This window comes from Triturus cristatus, chromosome 8 (genome assembly GCF_964204655.1).
Source record: "Triturus cristatus chromosome 8, aTriCri1.1, whole genome shotgun sequence".
NCBI classification, from domain to species: domain Eukaryota; kingdom Metazoa; phylum Chordata; class Amphibia; order Caudata; family Salamandridae; genus Triturus; species Triturus cristatus.
In genome coordinates, this window is record NC_140591.1 from 1,055,340,640 (window position 1) to 1,055,366,181 (window position 25,542).

At 43.9% G+C, this 25,542-nt stretch overlaps 1 protein-coding gene across 1 annotated transcript in view; it reads left to right on the forward strand.

Annotated features, from left to right (window-relative positions):
* The window catches only part of LOC146805371 (interleukin-18 receptor 1-like), a 366,176-nt gene that overhangs the window by 126,169 nt on the left and 214,465 nt on the right, over nt 1-25,542 (forward strand). Inside the window, exon 5 of the mRNA XM_085622593.1 lies at nt 18,930-18,992. Within this exon, the coding sequence (XP_085478719.1) occupies nt 18,930-18,992 (63 nt within the window). The remainder of the gene's footprint in view (nt 1-18,929; nt 18,993-25,542) is intronic.

Below are 25,542 nucleotides of genomic sequence, written 5' to 3' on the forward strand. Positions count from 1 at the left end.
ATGAGATTCCTGTCGTGACGTCACTTCCGGTGACAGCGTCCCCCCACTTCTTTTTTTAGGACTTGTGCCCTGGATAGGTTTGATGGATAGTAGGTACTTCCTAAGAATGCTTCACTCGCATGCCAATAACCTGTTTATTGCTCATTGAAGGCTGTTTCTTAGCGCTGAAGTACATTTACTTATAAGCTGTACCTTATTGCTCTTCCTGCTGGTCTGATTCCACTGATCTCATACTCGAACACAAAGCCTGCAAGATCTGTTTCTTCTGCAGCAAATTTACATTCATAACAAGTCTGTCGCTTTTCAACTGCACCCAGTGTGTCCGAAAAGGTGGTTATTTCATGTGTCTATTGAAGACTTTCATAATAAATCCACTGACTTGCAGGGATGGCAAATATGTATTTTAGGTCTGAGAAAGGAGTCTGTGTGAAAGAGTACCTTAATTCAAGGGATCAGTATTTCAAGGGGTCAGTATTTCAAGTAGTCAGTGTAGTGGCCAGGGTTTAAATAAATGTGGAAAAATACTAGCTGCAGCGTCGTCTTTTACTTGTGGGAAAACTAAATGTGGATAAATACAGATAAAATGCCCAAAAAATAAATATGGATAAATACAGATGGAAATGGCAAAAAATAAATACCATAAAACCGGGAGCCCTACTTATAATACAACATCTCAGCAGTTCCAGAAACCCTAAAACTCCTCTTCTCCTTCTAGAGAGCCCCAAACTTCCCCCACACAGTCTGATACTGGACCTCCCTAAGGAAATGTTGTAGTACCTATCTGCACTGTGCATATAAGCCTGCATATGGTCATTCAATTATGTTTGGGGACATTTGTTCAGCACATTTAATAGTTACAACATTTAATTCAGTCTTTATCTCCCTCTCATGAATTAGTGGATAAAGAATTCACAAGGCAATATCGCCGCTTTAGCGGCACTTTTCTGCCAATAAAGCAGCGATATTTTTATTGCAAATTTCACAAGCTGTCGCTAACAGCAGTTAGCAACAGCTTTTAGGCAAAAACTACACTTTTAAACATCTCCACTTCTGTCACCATTAAATAACGCTAATGATATGCAAGGGAGGCGTTCCCTTGCAAAATCTGACTTTAACTCAACATTACCCTATTCACAAGGGGACTCCTTCTTTTAAGATGACCCAAAAAAGTGGTTCTAACTGCAACTAGAGGCACTTTTTTAAGACCCAAAAAAATCAGGTCTGAAAATGGGGATAACCATTGAGGCCACATTTCTGCAGGTTTTGTTGCTGGACCACGCTGCAAGCAATGTTGCTGCGCTGCCCTGCCACAAAATTACAGGGCAGGACTGCACACCATCAGTAAGATAGTGCCCATTCCTGTTCCCCAATCATGAAAAGTGTTGCAGCGCTGCTACAAAACTGCATAGCAAAACTTCTCAGTACGCCCTTCTTGTGACAGCATGGATGTGCTATACTCACTGAACAGTGCTCCATGACGCAAGTAATGACAGTTACGTCAGGAATCCTGACGTATCTGTCTGCGCTAAAGTCACGCATTGCTGCAGTTGTGTCACAACCATGACTCAACTCCAGCAATGCATGGGGCCAGCCTGTCCCTGTGTCACTGCATCACCCTCACACCTGCCATCAGGCAGGCTGAAGGTACTGATGCAGTGCAGTTCATGAGGGGTGCCCGAATGTCGACGCTGTTGGAGATCCATCAGTGTTGGTTGTGCACTGCGGTGTCATCGTTTGTAAGCATTGGCAGAGTATTGGTGCTGAGAGAGTTGACAAGACGTCCAACGGTGGCCTTGATCCAGATGTGAGGGGTTGCGATGATGGCATTGTCGTACTGTGGGCAAGGTGAAGACGTGACGTATCCAATAATTGTTGGTCCAGGAGAGTCCAGTGTTGTTGCTGAAGTTGAAGCTCCCTCTTGCGGCGGTGACGTGCTCTACCGTATGTCCTGCTAAGTGGCGTATTGATGTGAGTTGCTGTTTGCGTCTGATGTTGGTGACCTTCCCCAGAAGGCGGTGGCATCCTGGTCACTGGGGTTATCCAGGTGGAACTTCAGATCACATAGTAGGATGTCGTCGGTGGATGGGAGATCCTGGGGTACAATGAGGTCAACAATGGTATTTGAGAATGGGGGTCCAAATTCCGGGGGGCCTGCACATGGGTGTGCCACAGTGGATGTGCTTGGGCTTTGTCTGGATCTGGGAGTTGATGTGGTCTATGGTCACCCATGGGTCATTAGAGTGCGTGGTCAGTTGGGTTGTGCTCCTGTAGATGATGGCAATGCCTCCTCCTTGACGGTCGGGGTGCTCCTTGCGGGTGAAACTGCAGCCGTCAGTGATGACGATGTCGATGTCCAGTCCGGAGCAGAGGTTGGTCCAGGCAGGCCAGGTTGTGTCCAGGGTTGATGGCGAGGAGGGTGCTGGCGTCGTAGTGGTGGAGTGTCCAAGAGGAAGGCTCCTTGGTGCTGAGCGCGGTCCAGGGGCAGACAGAAACAGACGGGCCAGGCTATGGTTTGCCTTTGGCATGGGAGACGTCCAGTACAACACAGGCAGTACATCATTAACTACACAACTCAAACAACACATTGTGAGGTCAGTAATGGGTTAATTTAAACAATTTTGTGTGTGTATGGGTATCGGATGCCGGATTTGATAGTTTTTGTGTGCAATTGGTGTAAAATATGGTTTTTAGGGTGTTATTTGGGGTAAAATATGAATTTAGGGGTGTGCAATTGGGTCAATTTTGAGTTTTGCGTGTGTATTGGGGGCTCAAAAATGAATTTCTGGGTTCACGTTTGGGATTGGGGTGCAAACGTTGGTTCAGGGTTGCACTTGCTGGAGTGGGAATAGTGATGTTCATGTCTCTGCAATGCAACACCTAACCTACTGTTGCAATGTGCCTAGTATTGGTATGCATTGAAATGGAATGCAATGTCATGTTATGCGTTGTGACTACGTATGTGCCTTTGGCACACAAGTGTTAATTCTGCTGTGCATGTGTGCGCAACGACCACCATTGAGAAATTTTGGGGGGGGTGCTGGACAGCTGTGAGGTGGTAAACGCAGCAAAGATTACTGGATGTGTGCGTGGACGCGGGGATGTGTGTGAGCAGGTGTCACAAATATTGTAATGAGGGAAGTCTTACCTCGAAGCCGGGCCCTGTTTCTTAATAGCTCCTGCTCACCTGCGTCTGCTTCCAGGAACAGGAATTTGGCAGGCAGGTTCCCTCCCCTGAGTCAATCACAACGCTGACATGCGCATCTAGCCTCCTTTTAATGGAAGCAACGATGCGTGCTACAGCAGTCACTCTGTGAGCTGTCAGCTGTGGTCCTGAGGCGGGGGCATGAAGTTTGTGGCATTAGGGACGGGCAAGCTAGCACATTAATAGAGATGTTCCGCAGTCAAGCCTAAGATCTGGCTTAGCTGTAAGAGCCCATGCACGAGCCTAGCCAAGAAAATGTCTCACATGTCCATCATGCAACAAACATTATGAAAACATTGGATATGGATTGTGTCACTTTAGTAGAATTGATGATATCAGTGCATTGAGAGACAATTATTTGAAGTGAGTTCCTAAAATGTACTTAGGGACTTCTGCCCTGATGAGATGAAATTAGAAAACCATTAGAGGCAAGCCAGGTGTCATGTGCTCCTTATGTTTGGCCTAGAGTGTCATTAGGTATAGTACAACATTTTCGAATATACCACTTGTCCTTTTTGGATTCTGGAAAAGCATGCCACTTGCAGGAAAACGCTTTGACGCATAGTCAGGGGTAGTATGAGCTATATAAATACAATTGCAGTTACAATCATTTGTTTGTTACACCAGGGCTGACAGGGTACTTCTGTTAGGGAGCGGGGATCACTTGGTGGTGGGACTGACAGGGTGTGGGGATGGACAAATACGCATCTAACATGGATTTTGTGGTCCAACATAATGTTTGGTGTTGACAAGGTGTTTTGGGTGATAAGGTGCCAAAGAGCTGACATTGCAGATAGTTATCGCCCGTCATTGTGAGTATCCCCCATAGTCTTTAATAGGGGAAAAAATATATAGGGAAGCCCTCCCACCACTTCCCACCACTTCCTTAACTCATAACTGTCTTAAAAACGTTTTTCCATTTTCATATTCATGGGAAAAGGAAAAATACACTGCTAATGAGCTGCTATTTATATGCATTTCTGTAAGAATGGGTTGAACAAGCCCACTGCATGTTAATTGCAAATGGGTGAAAGAAAAATAATTTTCTTAAATGCTTTTTATGATTATGAGCCTGCACACCAAAAAATCATAAGTCGCTGATTGGGGCATAATAGAATCAGGGGGCATATCAGCAACGAGGCGATAGAAAATGATTGCCGCTGTTGCGTCCGTTTTTGGAGGAGAAGCGGCGATACTTTTAACGCCTAATCAGCAAGGTCGCGCTAGCGCGTGAAACCTTGCATTAGCGCCTGCTTTTTGAACGCCCAGCTTTGCATCTCTAATGAGATGCAAAGTGGGCGTTCATGCCCAGAATAATGGGAGAAATGTCGCCAAGCGACATTTCTCCTATTATAAAGCCTCACACAAAGCAGCATAGCGACAAGAAAAGTAGCGATAACCTCTGTTATCGCTACTTTCCTTACGCCTGCTTTGAAACTGACTTAGCCATGTAAGGTAGATATCATGGCTAAGTATGTGAGGCCCTATCAGCAAGCTTTCGCCAAAAGTTGTGTGATTATCGCTGGCTTTCCAGCGATAATCCCACATTTGGCAGCTTGCGCTCTGAATTTTATCGCTTTGGAGATGAGCGTTACTGATAGTTTATCAGATGCCCACATTTTCTCAGCAATGTTGCACGTCGTGGTTGTCTTCTGGGATGGGAGGGTGGCAGCCTGCACCCTCACTGCCTGATGGTTATCTGGAAAAACAGAAGTAAGCTACATGCAATTTTCCAGAAATTCCGAAAAGTTAAATAACGCGAAGCATGCATTTGAATCTGTTGTGAATACCTTTGCTTTCATCTTCCCCTCATCTGGCACGAATGTTCATGGAGAGGTAAAAAGCATGTTCCGCTTTGAAGCTTCTTGAAGTATTTCTGTCATCGGGAATCCCAGGGGTCTTTCAAGTAGATAGCATTTCAAGAACTGTACCTGGAGTGATGATGGGACTTTCTGGCGATAATCTGTGGATCACCAGGTATCGCCGTCTAACGCTGGATTTGATATCGCAATCGCGATGATTTTATCGTTGGTTTTCACACCCCTTCCCTGTTACTATTGCCATGTAGCATGGGCTTGATAATACCCTGTTAAAAGGCGATAATAATCTGGGTTAGGCGACGTTAACTTTTCTGTCGTTGACTGACATTGGGGAAAGTTATCGCCCGTCATTGTGAATATCCCCCGATATTTGTTAGTCACTTGCGTTCATCAACTAAAAGGAACATTTCTGTATTAAATGGAAATTTAATTTCAAAATCAGGAGATAGAGTATTCTAATTTTCAGCAAATACAGACCTGGCTCTTGGGAACAGTTGTAAATCTTCAGGCATCCAACATTAGAAGAGTGCACTTTTCTGACTTAGTGGAATTCATAAAATGTTTGCATATTATGACTGAAAACCCTGTGTAGCTTTCTCGCTGCAGATTGTTTTATGAATTCCTTTTGCATATGAAAAATGCATAAACATATATTTTTGTATGTGAGAAAAAAAAACAGCTTTTAATTTCCTTTCCACATGGAAAATACACCAATATATACTTTTGCACCAATAAAAAACAGAACTATTACAAAAAACTTGTCAATTTCTCTTTTTTTCTCCAAGGTCAAAACATTTTCCTGCCAGCTTTGGGTGGTCCTCCCTTTCCCTTCCTTGCCTTGAAATAGATTTATTCCTTCCATTTTCAGGAGTAGATTTCTGACCATTTCCAGAGCATGAATGGGTTAGAGTAGAGTATGTCAATAGCCACAAACATCTGCATTTGTGGGTACTTGTCACAAACGTCCTGAGGACTTCCTTCATGGAACTTTGAATCCCTGCCACATTTACTCACATGAAAACGTCTTTGAGTAAACCTAATTATGAATGTGAACTCATATTTTATGAATTGTAAAAGTTGGTTTGCACTTGAAAAGTGTGCTGTTTGCCCTTGTGAATCAACCTTACATATGGAAAAAGGTTTTAGAGCCTTTTGTAATTCAGTTGTTGCACCATCAGTGATCTACTAAGAGCCTTTTTAAGACTTTCCCCTGAGTTCAAATTCTGGAAATCATAAAGTTAACACCACAATCTTGACAACAGCTAGTGCAATAATTATGCATCCTCCAATTGTTTTGCCCTCACAATATTTGCCAGGTAAATCATAGCAGTTATCATGCAGATAATTGAGCATTTTCAATTCTTCACAAATTAGAAAGGGAGAAAACACATTTTCTTAGTATCCCATGCCTAATACCATGGTCCAAACACAGATAGAGGCTCAAATTGTGCATCCATTGATTACCAGAATCAATCTTTTTAAGGTCAATAAAAGAACACAATTAAATTCTGCTGGAAATCAGCCATTTATTTGTTGTCATCCCATATTTTTCACCTTTAGCGGGAACTTATATTTTTGCTGGTTCTAGAACTATGTGCACTTTACCCCCTATAACCAGTAGTAAAGTGCCGGTGCTCCCCTTTAAACATGGTCAATTTGGCATATTCTTAATTGGTATTTTTAACTTATCTGTAAGTCATTAGTGTATCATACAAGGTGTACCCAAGGCCTAGAAATTAAATGCTACCAGGGGACTGCAGCAACAATTGTGCCATTCACTACAATGACAGTTCAGACATAGCTTCAGGTCTCCCAATGTAGCCTGACTGTAGCAGTGACAAACCTGCAATTCAACCTGTCAAAAGAATCCCTTTTGACATGTCAAATCTGCCCCTTTTAAATACTAATAAATTGCATGTATATAGGCCTTATAGCCAACACAGCAAGGTGCATGGTATTTAAAAATAGTACCTGCAGAAAGTTAGGGTATGATTTAGAGTTCGGGGGGCGGGTAAGTCTGTCACAAATGTGACGGATATTATGCCTGCTGTACTGCAAGTACATTTTATCCAGTGGCACTTGCAATGCAGCAGCTGGGATACCTGTCACATTTGGGACAGTGTAACCCACTTGCTGAACTCTAAATTAATAACTTAATATCAAAATGTACTAGCACCCAAAAGTTATTTTTCACTAGGGCAGTCCCAACTGTCCAATGTAGAAAACAAAAGTACAAATTAAAATGCTAATGCTGTATCTCAGGAATAGAACTAGGTAGAAAAATAACTAACCAACTACTTTTAATAGCTCTTAAAAATCCAATTCAATGGTGAAGTCGTATTTTCATAAATATTTAGGATCATTAACTCTTAGAAAGTTACCCTTTCCTGACTGAAGTTCCCAGAATCTAAATATGTGTGTGCTCTTACACTTCAGCCAGCTAGTAATAAACATTTGAATAGGTGTGAAAAAGGTGTGAAATGCCTCCCAGGAGCAAACAATAGGCTGACCTGAATGGGCAGAGATGACTAATCTGAACCTCACAGAATATGCAGGGTGGAATGTGAGCATCCTTTATAATATTATAGTGTCAAATCCAGCTTGAGAGTTCTGCTGGGATTACATTTAATACTAGGGGCACACTTGAAAGAAAGAGAAACAAGATGTCAGAAGTATTCTTCTGAATCCAGTGTCTAGTTGGCGGAAGACCCTACCTTTGTTCTATCAGATGCCTGGCTCTGAGTTTATTGTGGATACAGTGACTGCCTCAAACTAGATTTTAGTGTTAGACTATTGGAGAACACTAATATCATTATAGTATTCCCCCAACACACACGCCCAGCCACCAGACCCCAAACCGGGATCTTTTTACCCCATTGGTTAGAGTATGTCCATGAGTATTTCTGATCACTAGCTTGTGCCAGGCATAAATGTGACATATCTAGGCACCCACTTTAGAAGAATCTTGGACCTGTGGAAAATTAGAAGAAGACTGAATCTACTGTCTGTAACTTGAGAAGAGCACAGAAGGGCTGGACCTTTCTTGTACCCAGTCAAAGCAGTGGACTCCAAAGTGCTACAAGGTTGTCTTCCTGTAGAAGATACAGGGACACAACAAGCGATCAGAGGCCTTTTCTTGCAACTAAATTATGTTTAACCCCTTCGGTGCTCATGACGGAACGGTTCCGTCATGAGCCACGGTTGAGCTGTGCTCATGACGGAACCGTTCCGTCATGACCACGCCCGCGCAAGATTCCGTCAGCACAGCGGCGGAATTTGCGCAGCATGGAAGGGGTTAAAGGGGTTCCACGCATGAGTTAATATTGGAGGGGAACAGGGGAATTAAACCAATAACTACAAAAAAAGAAAACCTACCCCCAAAACAAGCTCTATAGATAGAGTCAACCATTCATATAAGCCACACAAAACAATTGAAAAAATTGAAATAATCTCAATATATTTGTATTTTACATTTTTCCAAGTGATTTTTCTTTTTCTTACATGGATACTAAATAAACACACATTAAATAATTGAACCATTTAGTTTCAAGAACTCCTAGACCTCCCACTCAATATAAATATCACACTGCCACTCAAACTTCACACATACCACTCATACCAAATCACTACAGTCGATCAACCATACTATAAAACATCCCAACGTATAAAGCCATTAAACAGAACATCTTTTTAGGTATCCTAAATAAAATCATAGGGCAATACTATCAAAGTGTGCTTTTTCTGTAACAATTTCTATCCAAAAGTACATCTATATTTTACAGCTTGTTAAATGTAGTATCTATATTCCTTTTATTCATAGGGTAAACCTTCCATAAATTACAATTGTTGGTAGGTGTCCAAATGGCTCTAGCGCAGGCACTGACAACATTTCAGTGAAGATGATCAGCTGACCTCCCACTTTCTTCAGGGCACACACTGATGGCTCAAAGAGATAACCAATAAAAACAAAGAGGGGGGGAGGAGAACAAGGTGACCACAATACAGAATAAATCTAAAAAGAAAACAAAATCACTATTTAGAAAAATGCAAATGCCTCAATGTAAAATGCACAGAAGCTAGACAAACATAAAACTCGACCAGGCCTACAAAGACTAACAACTCAACGTCCATCCCCCTTAGAATCGAGTCAGGTCCAAACCCTTTTGGACCTAAGAAGTTCTAGGGCTAGCACCCATGGGAGCACCGGAGTACTCGAGTTACCTCACCCAGGGAAGCCGGGTGCATAGGTGTCTTTTGGTGTCGGGTCGCGTCGTCAATTGCAGTGGAAGCTGGCAAAGAACTGCTGATGCCGTGAAGAGGAGAAGTGTCCGAAGAGACCCAAGCCTGCTGGATCTAGGATGGAAGGAACCTGAAAGCAGAGGGGACAGAGTCTGGGTCACTAGCAGTGACCGAGGGCAGGATGGACCAATGCTCACAGATGTCGGTTGCTTCAGGTGAGTTGATGGGTGTCTTGACTCTTCAGCCACAAGGTCCAGGAGGCGTCGACGAAGTCCATGAGCCGGATTCGAGCTGTCCCACAAAGTTTGTCAAGTGCTGCGGTGTCGGCGACCAGAATGGACCCAACAAGCCTTGGCAACGGCAAGTTACTGGAATTCAGAGAAAGGACTGCGGTGCAGACCAGCAAGGTCTGGGGGACTCACCCAGCAAGGGTAAGTTGGGGCACGTTTGGAGCAGCCAGGAAAGCCCAAGTAGAAGAGGAGTTGCTTTTGTGGGGACCTGCTAGCCAACGGGCAAGTGATCACAAAGGAGCCTTGAGCGGTTGCACTTGAAACGGGCCTATGGGTCACTCATGGAGTGGAGGCCAGCAATCTTTGGTGCAGGAGGTGCTCAAGGCTGGGTCTACTCGGAGCCCAAAGCACAAATTCGAGGAGGACCAGGAAGATAGTGTTGCTGCAAAAGTTCACGGTGTCCAGGGGTCACGGTTCCACGTCACCCACAATATCCATGGGCCTCGGCATTGCTGTGGACTCAGGGTAGCCTCGGGGAAGTCTGGAAATCTTCCTCTGGTGATGCAAAGACTTTGGCGTCTGGCGGGAGTTTCAACGATGCAGACCAGTCAGTTGCTTCTTTGGTGCCTGCCAAGCAGGGTAGTCGCTCCTTGACACCAAGGTAGATTTCTTCAGTCTTCTAGTCGAAATAGAAAGTCGAAGGTCCAGGATATATATTGCAGAGTTTCGTCCAGGGTAATCTAGAGTCATGAGGACTGGGTTCCCATACTTATACTAAGTTTGGGGGTTGGACATACTCTAGGGACCCACCTAGGGGAGGGTTTGGAAAGAGGGGTGGTTACACCCATTTTCTTTGTCCAGTTTCATGCCAGAGCAGGGGCAGGTAGCCCCTGGACTATGCACAGGGACACCAAGTGTGCCCCCATTGCAGCACTTCAAAGCACCAGAGAGTGCTCCCGCCCAGCCCCAATACACATCTGGCTGTCTGGGGAGGTGGTTACACACTTCCCTGGAACAGGAAACCTATTGTCCAGGCCACCCCTGATGGAGTTTTGGTCAGCAGCAGGAGGCCAGACCCGTGTCTGCGGCAGAGGCATCCATTTTGTGATGCCAGGGCTCAGGAAAGTCCTACCGGGTTAGACCAGTGTGAACATGTCTCTCCCTCTAGAAGGGTGGAATGCTATCCCCGCCGCCAAAACAGGTAAGCATTTGACACCAAACACAACATGCTTCCACGCAGCCATCCCAAAGTTAGCATTTACCGCGAGGTTATAATGCACTTAAGAGTATATGGTCAGGCTGCACCACAAACAGCATCAGAGGAGATACTCCGAACGCTGCAGAGGGGCCCTGCTCATGCAGGGCCACCCTCTCACATAAAAACCAAGCACTCTGCTTTCAGGATTGTTAAGGCCTGCTATAGGAGTGACTTATAGGTTTTATTTGTGTGTGCAATGATATTGATATAGGAAGCCTATACCATGGTAAGGGGTGCAAGCACACCCTTACCCAGGTTGCAGTAGCGGACCTGTGGTGCCATTTTGGAGTGCTTCCCAGGGGTGGCACAATACATGCTTCAGCCCCTGGTAGGCCTCTGAGGTACCTATGCCCTAGGCACATAGTATACCATATACTAGGGGCGTATAAGGCACTCCAGAATCCAATTAGATATGTACCCAATGTACATGCAAACCATTTTGCAAAGAAAGCAGATAGACTGGGGCCCTGAATAGCAGGATGTCAGTCCAACTAAGTCATAAACCAGCAAAACACCAGGTAAAAAGTGGGGGCAACCATATAGTCAGATTCCACCTTCCTACATAACCCCCCCCAAACGAAAGGAGATAAGGCTAACCTTGGCCAGTTGAGCATTTATTGACTACGTGGCCATATAAGGAAGCACCCTAAGGCATCAGAGCATCTCCACCATGGGGAATTACTACCTGTGGTGTGTTTTGGCAAAGTAGAAGGCTGGTGAAATGTCTGCGTAGAGAAGTGAGGTCCTAATAAATTTGGCCTCAGCTTCCTCAGATCACTTGTCACCATGGATGCCTTACTTTCCATGACTGAGTTGTACTTTGCTCTAAGGGTCAACCTCTGGCTGCCTACAGCAGGAGGTTGGGTCCCTTTGGTTGGATCACTGGAGGGGCTGGGCAGGTTTGGAACCTCTAGGTCCCATGTTTGCCCTTGCCCAACAGAGTCCTGCTGGGGGAGGTCCCTACACAATGGTAACGGGGATCCCTCAGTGGGTTGAGGAATGTTCACCTGGCAAGGGCTACTAGCCTGGGAGCCCCTAATCTGCTGATGGGGGGGGGTTCCTCTGGATAGGGGGCCCTGTGGGGTCTACTAGCCTTCCTGACCTCTGCAGCCGTGGGCAGGGTAGAAAGGGGCAGGTTATCTGCTCCAGACTGGGTATCACCTTGGAAGGTTCTACTGCCATCAGGGGGGCTACCAGGCCAGGCCTGACGACCTCTGGGTCAATTCCTTCACAAGGGGTAGGATCAGTTCCCTGAGGAAGCTGACCCTTACCTATAGTCTGGGGGGAAGAAGACTTTTCTTCAACCCTTGTGCTCTCTTGTGCAGGAGAGTGGGCCATTATTTCAGGCTCCATCACTCCAAAACATTTCTGGGGTTGGGCTGTGGCCATCACCACCCCAATAACCTTCTCAGGTATGCCCAGCATTCTCAAATGGGCTTGGTGTTCAACTTCAGCCCAGGCTCAAATTTCCAAATCATTACCCATCAGACAATCTACAGGCAAGTTTTGGGACACTGCCACTCTCTATGGGCCTGTGACCCCTCCCCAGCTAAGATTGACTATGGCCATGGGGTGATCTGTACTGACACCATCTATGTTGGTCACCTGATAACTAAAGTCAGGTAAAAGCTGCTGGGGGAACTAGTTTCCCTGTCACCATGGTGACACTAGCCCCAGTGTCCCTATAGGCCACAGCTTTCTGATCATTGATTATTGGCTCCAGTCTGTACCTGCCCAAAGTATTGGGACCTATGGTAAAAGTGACAAATCCCACACCCACATCACAGACTGAGAAGGCCTGTGAGGGGGAGCCTGTCTAAATTAGGGCCCACCTCTGTTCCCCATGAGAATGCACCTAACTTCTTGGGTGCAATACTACCACCTGGGGGATTACTACTAGTAGTAACAGGAGGAATGGTAGTATTTGCTGGAGGAACATTTTCTTTATTGCCATTCCTGGGGCAACTGGGATCAGTTTTCCAGTAGCCAGGCTTTTTACAGACATGGCAATATGGTTTCTTTTCAGGAGAGGAAGGAGTTTGGGACCCACCCCCAGAAGAGGACTTTTGGGGCCCTGTAGTGGACTTATCTTTAGATTTATCCCCACCTTTCTCTTGGGGCTTGGTAGAATCTTTCTTCTGGTCACCCCCTGATTCTTAGGCCTTACCCTGGTTCTGACCCATATGTCTGCCTTCTTTCCCAATTCTTGGAGAGAGGTCAGATCAGAGTCCACCAGGTACTGGTGTAAAAGCTGTTTTTGACAATTACTAAGGATCTGCTCCCTCATAACCAAATTGTACAATCCTGAAAAGTCATGCACTTTGCTGTCATGTATCCAACCTTCCAGAGCCTTGGTAGCACAATCAACAAAGTCTACCCTGTCTTGAGTCTGAGCTTTTTGGTTGTCTCTGAACTTCAACCTATACTGTTCAGTGGTTAGGCCAAACCCATCAATCAGAGCACTCTTCAAGACCTTGTAATCATCAGCATCCTCTTCTCTTGCAGTGAGGAGCTTATCTCTACCTTTGTCTGCAAAGGAGAGCCATAAGATTGCTGCCCACTTACCTTGAGGGACCTTCTGTACTTTACAGGCCCTCTCCAAGGCAGTTATCCATTTGTGGATGTCATCCCCACTCTGGTAGGGAGGGACAATCTTACTTAGGTTTCTATGGTCGTAAGACCTCTCCCTATCTCTAGGGAAATTGCTGCCACCAAGGGACTCTAGTCCCTTCTTTTTACTAGCTCAGTAGAGATCTAGGGCTTCCCTATCTAATGCCATCTGCTGCTTTCTGAGGTTGAACTTGTCTTGCTCATACTTCAGCAGTCTCCATCTCCTCTCCTGGGAGGTTTCCCTCCCTCTGTGAGAAGAGACAGAGGTCCCTATAGAGGAGTTAGACTGGACAGATCCCCTTGACAGAGATCTATCCCTTCTAGCCCTACTTTCAGGTCTACCTTGAGGAATAAAGGAAGGGGCATTATTGTCATCCTCCTCATCCTCATCCAGGAGATCTGTGTTCACCAGAGTCTGGTCATTGTCACCAGTCTGGTCAGCATTAGAGGTAGGGTCAGAGGAGTTTCCACACCTAGGCCCACCCTCACCTGCTGCCCCACCCACACTGCCTACCCCATCAGACCCACTAGGCCCTGAGATATCATCCAGCATAAGTATCTTTATAAGATACTGGGTGGTTGGGCTTTTGCCTGTATTCAGCTTCCTAATGGAACACAAGGCCCTAAGATGAGCAAAGGTGAGATCCTCATATTTATAGGGAAAGAGCTCACTGGTTCCTGGTAGGGACCCACTGGTTCCTGGCTGATTAGACATTACTAATGTGGTGTGGTGTATTGCACTACCTACACTAGTGTGGCCTACTAAACTCTCTTGAGTTGTAGAAAGGGTGTGCTATCCCTTAACACACAACTCTAAGTTCAGTAGAACTTACTGTAGCTAAACTTGATATTATATGTACCTAAGGTACCTTTAGTGGTTTTCAGTTGATCAATTCAATTGAGTTAATCTGGTAAAACAATAGCAAGCTGGAATCCCACACGCTACACACCAATGTGAGAAGGTGGCCTGATATATGCAGTCCACTAGTTCTAGTGGGCACCTTGTATCAGTCCAAACGACCCCTTATGGTGAATTGGTTAAAGACAACCTTTATTGAAAGCTATCCTAGTGGTAGCTATGGAGAGCAGCCTTCAGGCTAAGTCTTGAAGGAATGTAAAGCAGCTTGTTTTACCAGTCTATAATCTCTTGAATGATCAAATGAAAGGACAACCACACCAGGTATATATTTAAAATGTATGTATTTAGAATAAAACACACCCCTCTAGTCTCTTTATGAGACTGGAGTTCGAAGTACTTAATTTGCAAGTTAGCAATCAACAGTAACAGCACAAATACACGTTGGGGCCCAAGGGGCGTACCAAACCATATACCAAAAAAGTGGTATAAGAACCACGACTGGAATATACACCAGGCCTAGAGCTGGTAGAATTGCTGGGACCCCAAGGAACCACCCAAGGTAGTGACGGAGGGGACCCACGCGAACTGTATGCAGTGTGTAAACACAACCGCGGGTTCCCGTTAGCTTCTATGGGCAATGTCGCGGTTGGAATTTTAAAGATTAGAGACACTTAGAATCGAGTCAGGACCAAACCCTTTTGGACCTAAGAAGTTCTAGGGCTAGCACCCACGGGAGCACCGGAGTACTCGAGCTACCTCACCCAGGGAAGCTGGGCGCATAGGTGACTTTTGGTGTCGGGTCGCGTCGTCGATTGCAATGGAAGCTGGCAAAGAACTGCTTCTGCCGTGAAGAGGAGAAGTGTCCGAAGAGATCCAAGTCTGGATCTAGGATGGAGGGAACGTGAAAGCAGAGGGACAGAGTCTGGGTCACAAGCCAGAGACTGAGGGCAGGATGGACCAATACCCACAGATGTTGGGTGCTTCAGGTGAGTTGATTGGTGTCTTGACTCTTCAGCCACGAGGTCCAGGAGGCTTTGATGAAGTCCACAAGCCGGATTCGAGCTGTCCCACAAAGTCTGTCGAGTGCTGCAGTGTCAGCGACCAGAACGGACCCAACAAGCCTTGGCAACAGCAAGTCACTGGAATTCAGAAAAGGACTGCGGTGCAGACCAGCATGGTCTTTAGGGACTCATCCAGCAAGGGTAAGTTAGGGCACGTCTAGAGCAACCAGAAAAGCCAAAGTAGAAGAGGATTTGCCTTCGTGGGAACCTGCTAGCCAACGGGCTAGTACTTGCGAAGGAGCCTTGAGCGGTCGCACTTGAAATAGGCCCACGGGTCACTCGTGGTGTGGAGGCCAGCAATCTTCAGTGCAGGAGGTGCTCAAGGCTGTGGCTACTGGGAGCCCAAAGCACAGCTTCAAGGAGGACCAGGAAGATAGTGTTGCTGCAAACGTTCATGGTGTCCAGGGGTCACGGTTTCACGTCACCCACGATAGCCATGGGCCTCAGCTTTGCTGTGGACTCAAGGTAGCCTCGGGGAAGTCTGGAAATCTACCTCTGGTGATGCAAAGACTTCGGCGTCCGGCGGGAGCTTCAGTGATGCAGACCAATCAGTTGCTTCTTTGGTGCCTGCCAAGCAGGGGAGTCACTGCTTGACCCCAAGGGAGATTTCTTCCATCTTGTAGTCGAGATAGAAAGGTCCAGGATATATATTGCAGAGTTTCGTCCAGGGTAATCTAAAGTCACAAGGACTGGGTTCCCATATTCATACTAAGTTTGGGGGTTGGACATACTCTAGGGACCCACCTATGGAATGGTTTGGAAAGAGCGGTGGTTACACCCATTTCCTTTGTCCAGTTTCACGCCACAGCAGGGGCAGGTAGCCCCTGCAACTGGTTTGAACTGGACTATGCACAGGGACACCAAGTGTGCCCCGAGTGCAGGACTTCAAAGCACCAGTGAGTGCTCCCGCCCAGCCCCAATACACATCTGCCTGTCTGGGGAGGTGGTTACACCTCCCTGGTACAGGAAACCTATTGTCCAGGCCTCTCCTGCTGGAGTTTCGGTCAGCAGCAGGAGGCCAGACCCGTGTCTGTGGCAGAGGCATCCATTTTGTGATGCCACGGCTCAGGAAAGTCCTACCGGGTTAGACCAGTGTGAACATGTCTCTCCCTCTAGAATGGTGGAATGTTACCCCCGCCACCAGAACTGGCGGGGGGTAGTATTCCAAAGCGTTTGACACCAAACACAACATGTTTCTGCGCAGCCATCCCAAAGTTAGCATTTACCGCGAGGCTATAATGGACTTAAGAGTATATGGTCAGGCTGCACCACAAACAGCATCAGAGGAGATACTCCGAACGCTGCAGAGGGGCCCTGCTCATGCAGGGGCACCCTCTCACATAAAAGCCAAGCACTCTGCCTTCAGGATTGTTAAGGCCTGCCATAGGAGTGACTTATAGGTTTTATATGTGCGTGCAATGATAGTGATATAGGTAGCCTATACCACTGTAAGGGGTGCAAGCACACCCTTACCCAGGCTGCAGTAGCAGACCTGTGGTGCCATTTTGGAGTGCTTCCCAGGGGTGGCATAATACATGCTTCAGCCCATGGTAGGCCTCTGAGGTACCTATGCCCTAGATACATAGTATACCATATACTAGGGGCTTATAAGGCACTCCAGAATCCAATTAGATATGTACCTAATGTACATGCAAACCATTTTACAGAGAAAGCAGATAGACTGGGGCCCTGAATAGCAGGATCCCCAGTCCAACTAAGTCATAAATCAGCAAAACACCAGGCAAAAAGTGGGGCCAACCATATAGTCAGATTCCACCTTCCTACAGGCACCTCAAAAAATCTTGCCTCACTGAAAATACATGATCTTAACTGAGTTAAGCACAAAAAAGATATGACTAAAAGGGGGAGGTTACATGTAAACTTCTGTACTTTTGTTTTTGTACTCAATATTATGATAATGAGGGAGTATGGACTAATCTACCCCTACCAAAAATGACTACGGAGTCCGAAGACGAATGGCAAAAAGGGCAACTGCATAATTCTCTACAAAATGTGGAAAAGAGGAGAAGCAAAATAGATAAAAACAGACACAAAGGGGCTTACATACAATAAAGAGATCCCCGTTTTGATTAAACCAGGCAATCTAAACCGTCCCAATCCTTATCCACAAAATGCAGTAGCTACTGAATAAATGTGCTGTCTGGACACCTGTCTGCCGTGTGCTCCCACTGTGAAAAGAAAGGCATTACAGGAAGACTAAACAAGAGCTGCACTTTTTGCCATTTGTCATGGGCCTCAGGAGCCACCTTGGGCAGGGGTAGATGGACGAGTGGAAACTCGACCTGGTCTGGACCCTGCTCTTTGGCTTCAGCCCATCACTCTGCAAGTCTCTTAGTGCCTCCAATAAATTCCCTGGGGGACTTTAGAAGAGTAGTCCTGAAGTGGATTGGTACTTGAAATACTAAAGTTAGAAGGTGAAATCTTTGACCATTATGAACCTATTTGATGTATCTGTCCGTGCTCCTTTGTGGTCAGCTTCAAATTGCACCTAGTTCCTAGTCACTTGCGACCATTGAATATCATTACCACTTAGTGATTCTTGGTGCTATTCCAACTTGAAGCTTAAAAAACGTATATCTCCGGTCCCCCTTTTTAAATTTTGTCATTTTGGTATAACTTTGTTTATTAAATTTCTCTCTAGTCTTATTTGGTTTGGGATTTTTATTATTGTGCATTTTGACTTTATTAACCGGAAAGTAATTTACACATGTCTTCATGCACACCCACCATTTAGCAGTGCTATGGCCAACAGATTCCTGACACCAGCAAAACTAGACAGGGAAATAGGGGGAGACCATAACACAAAGGGGCCGATTCCGATCCGGGTCGGAAGGGCACCGAGCGCGATCCGGCCGGAAAAACTACGCGCCGTACGCGTGTTTTCTGTCCGACTCGTACAGCTGTACGAGCAAGCAAGTATGATGCAAGCTACGTGACATTCACAGACCGACTCGTTTCCGGGTCCGAACCGCTCCGTACTTTTCGGTCGCGTGCAATGGATGCGATTCACGAAATCGTCCGGGTGGTTGCCTTTAGGGGTCTGCGTCGGACCCTCTGTCAACCACAGCCCTACGACTCGGACACAGGGGGAGACCCATGGGTCTCCCTAACACAGGCATTTATGGTGCAGATGGCACCGACGCATACTCACTGTAGGGGGTGCACTTGTCCGCGACGTACCCATTCAGTCAATGGGAGCCCATGTACGCGTCGTACGACCGGCTCCCATTGACTTCTATGGGAGTCAGACCGAACCGAGTCCGACAGCATACGGCCGCATCGTACTCGCTCGGTCGGACTGCAGGACTCCGGCTCGGTCAGAAAACACTCCGGATCTGGCTCGGACGGAGTGCTTTCCGACCCGGATCGGAATCGGCCCCAAATTGTGTTTCTTACAGTTATCTATCCCTGAGTATTGAAACGAAGAAAATAGTAATTCAAGCATACATTTCGGATTAATTTGCTATATGGCAATTTAAATTTGCATTGCATTTGGAGCAAATTGGGTGTTCTGGTGATGTACAAATAGTTCTGTTTGATGAATTTATTAATTACTTATAAAGTGTTCACATACGGAAAGTCATATCATGTTGAATTGCTAACGAGTATGCTATTTTCCTCTTTTTTAGCCTTTGAGGAAACTCTGAAGCCAGGAATATTGAGTGATTCATCCACACAAGTTGTAGAAATAGGTATGCATCAATGTGCATGTTTTTTGTAATGGAAATTTATGTTGTATGGCTCTAAATGAAATAATAAGGCAAGTAAAATATTATGCATGCCTTTTTTGCATTAATACTGAGTAAAACATTAGCTAATCAATCGGATATTAATAACATCTTCCACTGGTATAATGTAATGGGTCACCTGGAAAATAAGAAGCACAAACAATTGTACCTCTGATCAAAGGATGCACATATATCCCAATGAATTCTATCTACAGAGTCCAATATCAAAAATGCATGTCTTTGGGAAAGCTGTCTCTACACAGCTTTTATCCCACATTAACGTTAATCCTTCAAACACCTATCAGTCTAGATTCTCTCCTATAGGTGATATGGAAAAGGTGACTACAAGTCTTTGATGAGTCCCTATGTATACTTGATGTACAATACATTCACCTTCACGTGACTTATCAGCAGCATTTGAGACTCGCAGCCATGGAATTGTATTCAACAAGCTATCCTCAATAATGAAAACCAAAGGCCTACTTCTAAAATAGTTCCAATCCTTCATCGGAGCTCAGTTTGTGGATATGGGTACTTTTGGATCACATCTACACACTCTTTGCTACAGCTTACCACGGGGCTCTAGTCTCTCTTCCTTCTATTTAGCCTTTACCTGGAGCGGTGTTTGGACAAAGCATTGAATACAAAATATCGTATACAAAAATATTGTGTCAACAATATCAGGATGTTGAAAATAATGTCAACAGGAATATCGTTTTAGGGCTGTTTTTTAAATCATTGTAAAAAAATGATTTAGAAAATATTGTTGTATATAATGTTTGTAAGTGTACATTTGTTTGTATGTTTTTTTTGTAGTGTGTTGGTTTTTATGTGTTTAATATATTTTCGATTTGTGTGTTTAGTAAAATAATTTATTAATTATGACATTTTTGAAATTTGTATCTTTAGTTGTGTTAATGTGTAAAAATATTGTATATATAAAATATTTAAGTAGCAGGATGTTGGATTTTTAGGGGATAAGGGTGGGGAGATTTTCAAAAAGTGAATATTTGAATTTAAATGCAATGTTAATTATTTTAATGGCATACAAATTACTATAGTCAAATTTTATATTTTATTTTATTATATTAATATTTTATCTAAATAGTAGTTAATATTTATTTTGTACATATAACTCAAATTACATTAACAATCATTGTATAGTAAATATTAAAGTAATTATCTAAATTATGGACAATTTGGTAACATTTAAAATATATCAACATTTAATTTAATAATGTAAAATGTTTGTACATTTATGTTAATTAAAAAAACATTTAATTTTTTTAATTCCATTTTTTATTCTTACATATTTGTAATAGTTTATTAAAATGTTGAAAATTATAATGCCAATGAATATAAATTGTTGAAAACTTTTTTTAGTTTTTAAAAAGATTGAAATGTCTAGTTAAATTATGAATCCATAATAAATATGTATTATTTGTGATCTATAAATTAAAATTGTGCTGCATATTTATATGTTATAGGTTTATTTATGAAAAGTGTATAAAACAAAATATTAATAATTACATATGTAATATGTTAATATTGGAAAAAGTTCTGTTTAAAATAATATGTATTCTACAATTTATTGATTGCAATGTAGATACATATTTTTAATATTTAATTTGAAACTCAGTTTCATATGTTTTTTCTTTTACGATTTTTATTTCTGGAGCATTATTTTTTATGTTATGTTTCAAAGTTTTGGAACATTTGTAAATAATTATGAAACCATATTAATTGTGGTAAACGTATTATTTTATTTGTTAATGTTTAATTATAAATATATAGGTTTTTAGTTTGGGTTATTGTGTTTTTTTTAGTACTTTTATTTTATTTGATCATACAGGGCAAAAATTGTGTGTGAGTTTGGAGTATTGGTTGTGTATATAAAATATTTAGTGTGCAGCACTTTGCATAAAAGGTCTTAGATTGGAGTACAAATATTAAATGGGGCCCCTTTAGTGTCCAAAACCTTCCCCAAATTGATTTAGATTGGAGTGGGAATTGTAAATGTCACTCCTTCAGTGTCCAATACCTTCCTTAAACTGGTTTAGATTGGAGAAGGCATGGAAAATTTCACCCATTGAATGTACAACACATTCCCCAAATTGGTTCAGATTTGAGTGGGAATAGTAAAGGGCACCCCTTTAGTGTCCAACACGTTCCCCAATTTGGATTATATCGTAGTGGGAATAGTAAAAGTCACCCCTTTAGAATCTAACACTGTCTTCAAAATGGTTTACTTTGGAGTGTGATAATTTAATGTAAACCTTTTTGGATGAAATACTTTTTCTAATTGTATTTCTATGTAGTCTATGTCATTTAAATACTACTGTTAGGGACCGATTACGATGCTGTCGGAAAAGGCTCCCACTGTCAGTTAGAGCCTTTCCGACAGCATCGTAATTATACTAGAGGCGGTCGGAAAGGAATCTGACCGGTCATTCCCACTGGCTACCGACATGCTCGGAGATGCTGTCAGTACTCCCAAGGGTGGCTGTTTCCAATCTTTGGATTACGATATCAGATTTTGGCAGCCTTTCTGTGCCGGTCTTTCTGACACAGAAAGGCTGCCGGAACTCAACTTTGGGTGCCCCCAGTTGGGCCCCATTGGTGCATGGCTTCCGCTTGGAGGCCTAGGGGGCACAAATTGAGCACCCCTGAGCATCCCTGTATCCTGTGGTTGGCACCTTGTAGTGCCTGCCACTGGTACAGGGAAGAACTGCACCTCTCATTTTTAAATGTGAGCATCCATTCTGGCCAGTTTACTGCCAGAATGCATGATCCCATTGAAAAAGTAGGAATGTGATGGAACAGTGTTCGGTCGCATCCTAATTGGTCGGTATGGACCGCCGACCCAGTATTGGTCAGTCCCTTGACTGAGACAATGTCAGGTGGAAGAAACGTCGCCGACATCATAATGAGGCCTTTAGTGTTTAGAATGATAAATAAAAAAGTAGTTAGCTGTATATTTGTTATAAATAGCATCCTTAAGTTTATTTAGGGCCTGATTATGAGTTTGGCGGTCTTTCCGCCCAAGAACCACGTCTGTGCCCACCAGTAGACCACATCGCTGACTGTCTATAGACTGTTGTATTACGAGTTGACCATAGTGCCTGCCGTGTGGATATGGAGATCTGGCGGCGGTGAGTACTTTTTCCTAATATAAATCGATGCGTGTGTGTGCATTTTGACTGCATGTGTGTCGGATTCACACATATGCATGATGCATGTGGAAAAACACCATCTATCCATTGCCATGGTCCTGCCCATATCTGGGCAGTCCTGGCAATGGGTATATGGTATAAGAAGGACTTACCTGTAGATTGTCATAATGCTAGGGGTGAAGATCCTACTGTGAAGGGGGGGACCTGAAGACTGGATCCACATTGGACCTTGCTTGGAAGAACTAGAAAGGGGTAAGTACACCCCCAAATCAGGTGGTCAGACTCGTAGAAAAGGCAACTTATAATATGGATGGTGGTGCTGCTTCCCTGTACCACCCTATGGTGGTTGCCTTTGCCCAATCGCGGACCCGCTGGTCTGCTGGCGGTCTCGGTGGTTCAGGCGCAGTCTTTGGAAATGCAATCCCCCATCGCAAAATACGGCGGTCAGACCGCTGAACTTGCGCGGTCAGAGTGCCACCGCTGCAATGGCATTCCATGGATCGGCAAACTAGTAATAAGGCCCTAAATGTATATTTTCTAATTTCTATACATATGTATTTCTTGATGTAAAAAATTGCATATTGATGAATAAAATAATTTTTAAAACAATTTCATTATCAAATAAATAATGTATATTATATTTAAATAGTATTGAATGTTGTACATTTTCCAGGTTTTTTGCTACTATTTAATATGTTTTTAACATTTCTTAAATTGTTTCATAAGCATATTTTTTATATCATTTCAAGATACGTTTTTTTTCAGTTTACAATAAATAATTGTATATTTGTTATATTATTATTGAATTTATACTTTACAATTTTTTAACATTGGTTTACAACATTTTTTACATGTTAATCATTTTTAAAGTTTTTGAATTCAACATTTTTACTAAATTTTTCCATTCATTTCTATGGAAGATAGTCTTATTTATTTCATTTAGTGGCCATTTTTTTTACTGCTACCTTCAATATATTTATGACATTTTTTATATATTTTCTGCGATCCAGATCGCAGTAAAGTGCTGCTGTTTGTCAAAATAGGTAAGTCCTTTCACAGGTTTTTTTTAGAGTTTTGAGGGTAGGGGTTGTAGCGAGGAGGCCTGGAGGTTAATTATAGTGTTGTTTGTGGGTATTTTGTACATTTAGTTATATGAATTGTAGTCTTTCACACTAGTACGTTGTTTAGGGTTTTTATACTCTTTTTAATGTTACTTTCTTTATGGTGATTAAGTGTAATGTATATATGCTTATGAGAATTTAATATTTTTTTGCTTGAGGGTTTTATGTTTTACTTTGGAGGCTTTTCTCTAAGAACATGTCCTATGGACATTTAGATTTACCTTTTTTATTAGGGCAATCTTTTTTGTTTTATAATAAACCAATATTTTTTACTTTGATTTCCATTTTTTTCAGGTTTCCAGGAGTGTTTCTTTTTTAAACACTTTTTCGGGTTTTTTATGCCCTCTCACCCTCATTTCATGGCTGTGAGCCCACCTTGAAAAGAGTGATGGAGAGGCAACTAAGGGGGCAATAACAGGCCCCCTGTGCCTGCCCCTGGGCATGGGGGTGCATGCAGGGGGGCACATGTTGTGCCTCCTCAATTTGCACTCCCAGTTCCTGCACAGTGTGACATGCATGTCACACCTTGCAAAAATGTGCAGTCGAAGCTCTCACGGCAGCAGGCTGCATGCTAGTCTCTCCTATGAGCATAACAGCTCACTGCCGTGAGACCTCAACACCCCCTGCCCTACCAGGATTAAACTTGTAATCCAGCGGGTGGGCACACCATGGCTTTGGCATTCCTCCCGTGGACCACCAAAGTCGTAATAAGGCCCTAGGCCGAATATTTTTTTGATTGAGAAATGTTTTTTTTTTTTTATTTGGGAAAGTATTATGTTATTGGATTGCGTTTGTTCTTTGAGCTTTTTGGTTGGTGAGGTTTAGATTTTTAATCTAAATATATATATATATATATATATATATATATATATATATATATATATATACACACACAATTGTCCGGTAGTACGGGGCTTTGCTGCATGGCGGTCCTGACTGGATTGCAGAAATCCTAAAATGCCACCAGCTTATTCTTCTGATACAGAAAGAAAAGTCAGGACACTCCAAGGTGCTAAATGCTGTTTATTGCATTTCAGATAGCCTCCTGTCGACACCTTTCGCCTTTACAGCTTGGTCACGGTCTATATATTACACCATCACGTGAGGGGCCAGTAATCACGTGATGGTGTGATCACGAACAAAAACAACAGAGTTACAAACCCCTGGGAACAACGAGGACACTGAAATGGGCACTGAGGAAAGCCAATTTCAGGCTGAAATGCGTCTGCCCAGCGTTTCAGAAACCCTTGAATTGCCAGTGTGTTTACAGCAATAAAGCTGTTTTTAATCCCCCGGAGCTGTGTCACGCTTTTTCCTTTTGGAGAGAGACTGGTGGTATGTGTTTGCCAGCTTGCAGGTGCTGGCTTGTGACCGCCCTCTCGGTCTGGAGCAACGCGTTTTGCCTGCAACCTTTGGTCTGCGCACGAAAATGCTACGCATCGCCCCCCCCGGTGCCCCACTTGGTGGAGACTGACGCACTGGGGAGAGAGGAGGCAGAATTTATTTTGCCTGTTTAAGGGGGACTAAAGACGGACTTTACCTGCTCCAGTGCTGCAGCGGCGAGGGAGTACCTGCCAACATTGTTTGGTAGCACCACATGGTGTAGTAGAAATCCCGTCACTGTATTGGGCTCTATCTGGACTCCAACACCCATGATGCAGTGCAGCAGCAGGATCAACGCGAGGTGCCTTACAGCTGTGAGGCATAGGAGGGGCCAGTAATCACGTGATGGTGTGATCACGAACAAAAACAACAGAGTTACAAACCCCTGGGAACAACGAGGACACTGAAATGGGCACTGAGGAAAGCCAATTACAGGCTGAAACGCGCCTGCCCAGCGTTTCAGGAACCCTTGAATTGCCAGTGCGTTTACAGCAATAAAGCTGTTTTGAATCCCCCGGAGCTGTGTCACGCTTTTTCCTTTTGGAGAGAGACTGGTGGTATGTGTTTGCCAGCTTGCAGGTGCTGGCTTGTGACCGCCCTCTCGGTCTGGAGCAACGCGTTTTGCCTGCAACCTTTGGTCTGCGCACGAAAATGCTACGCGTCGCCCCCCCGGTGCCCCACTTGGTGGAGACTGACGCACTGGGGAGAGAGGAGGCAGAATTTATTTTGCCTGTTTAAGGGGGACTAAAGACGGACTTTACATGCTCCAGTGCTGCAGCGGCGAGGGAGTACCTGCCAACATTGTTTGGTAGCACCACATGGTGTAGTAGAAATCCC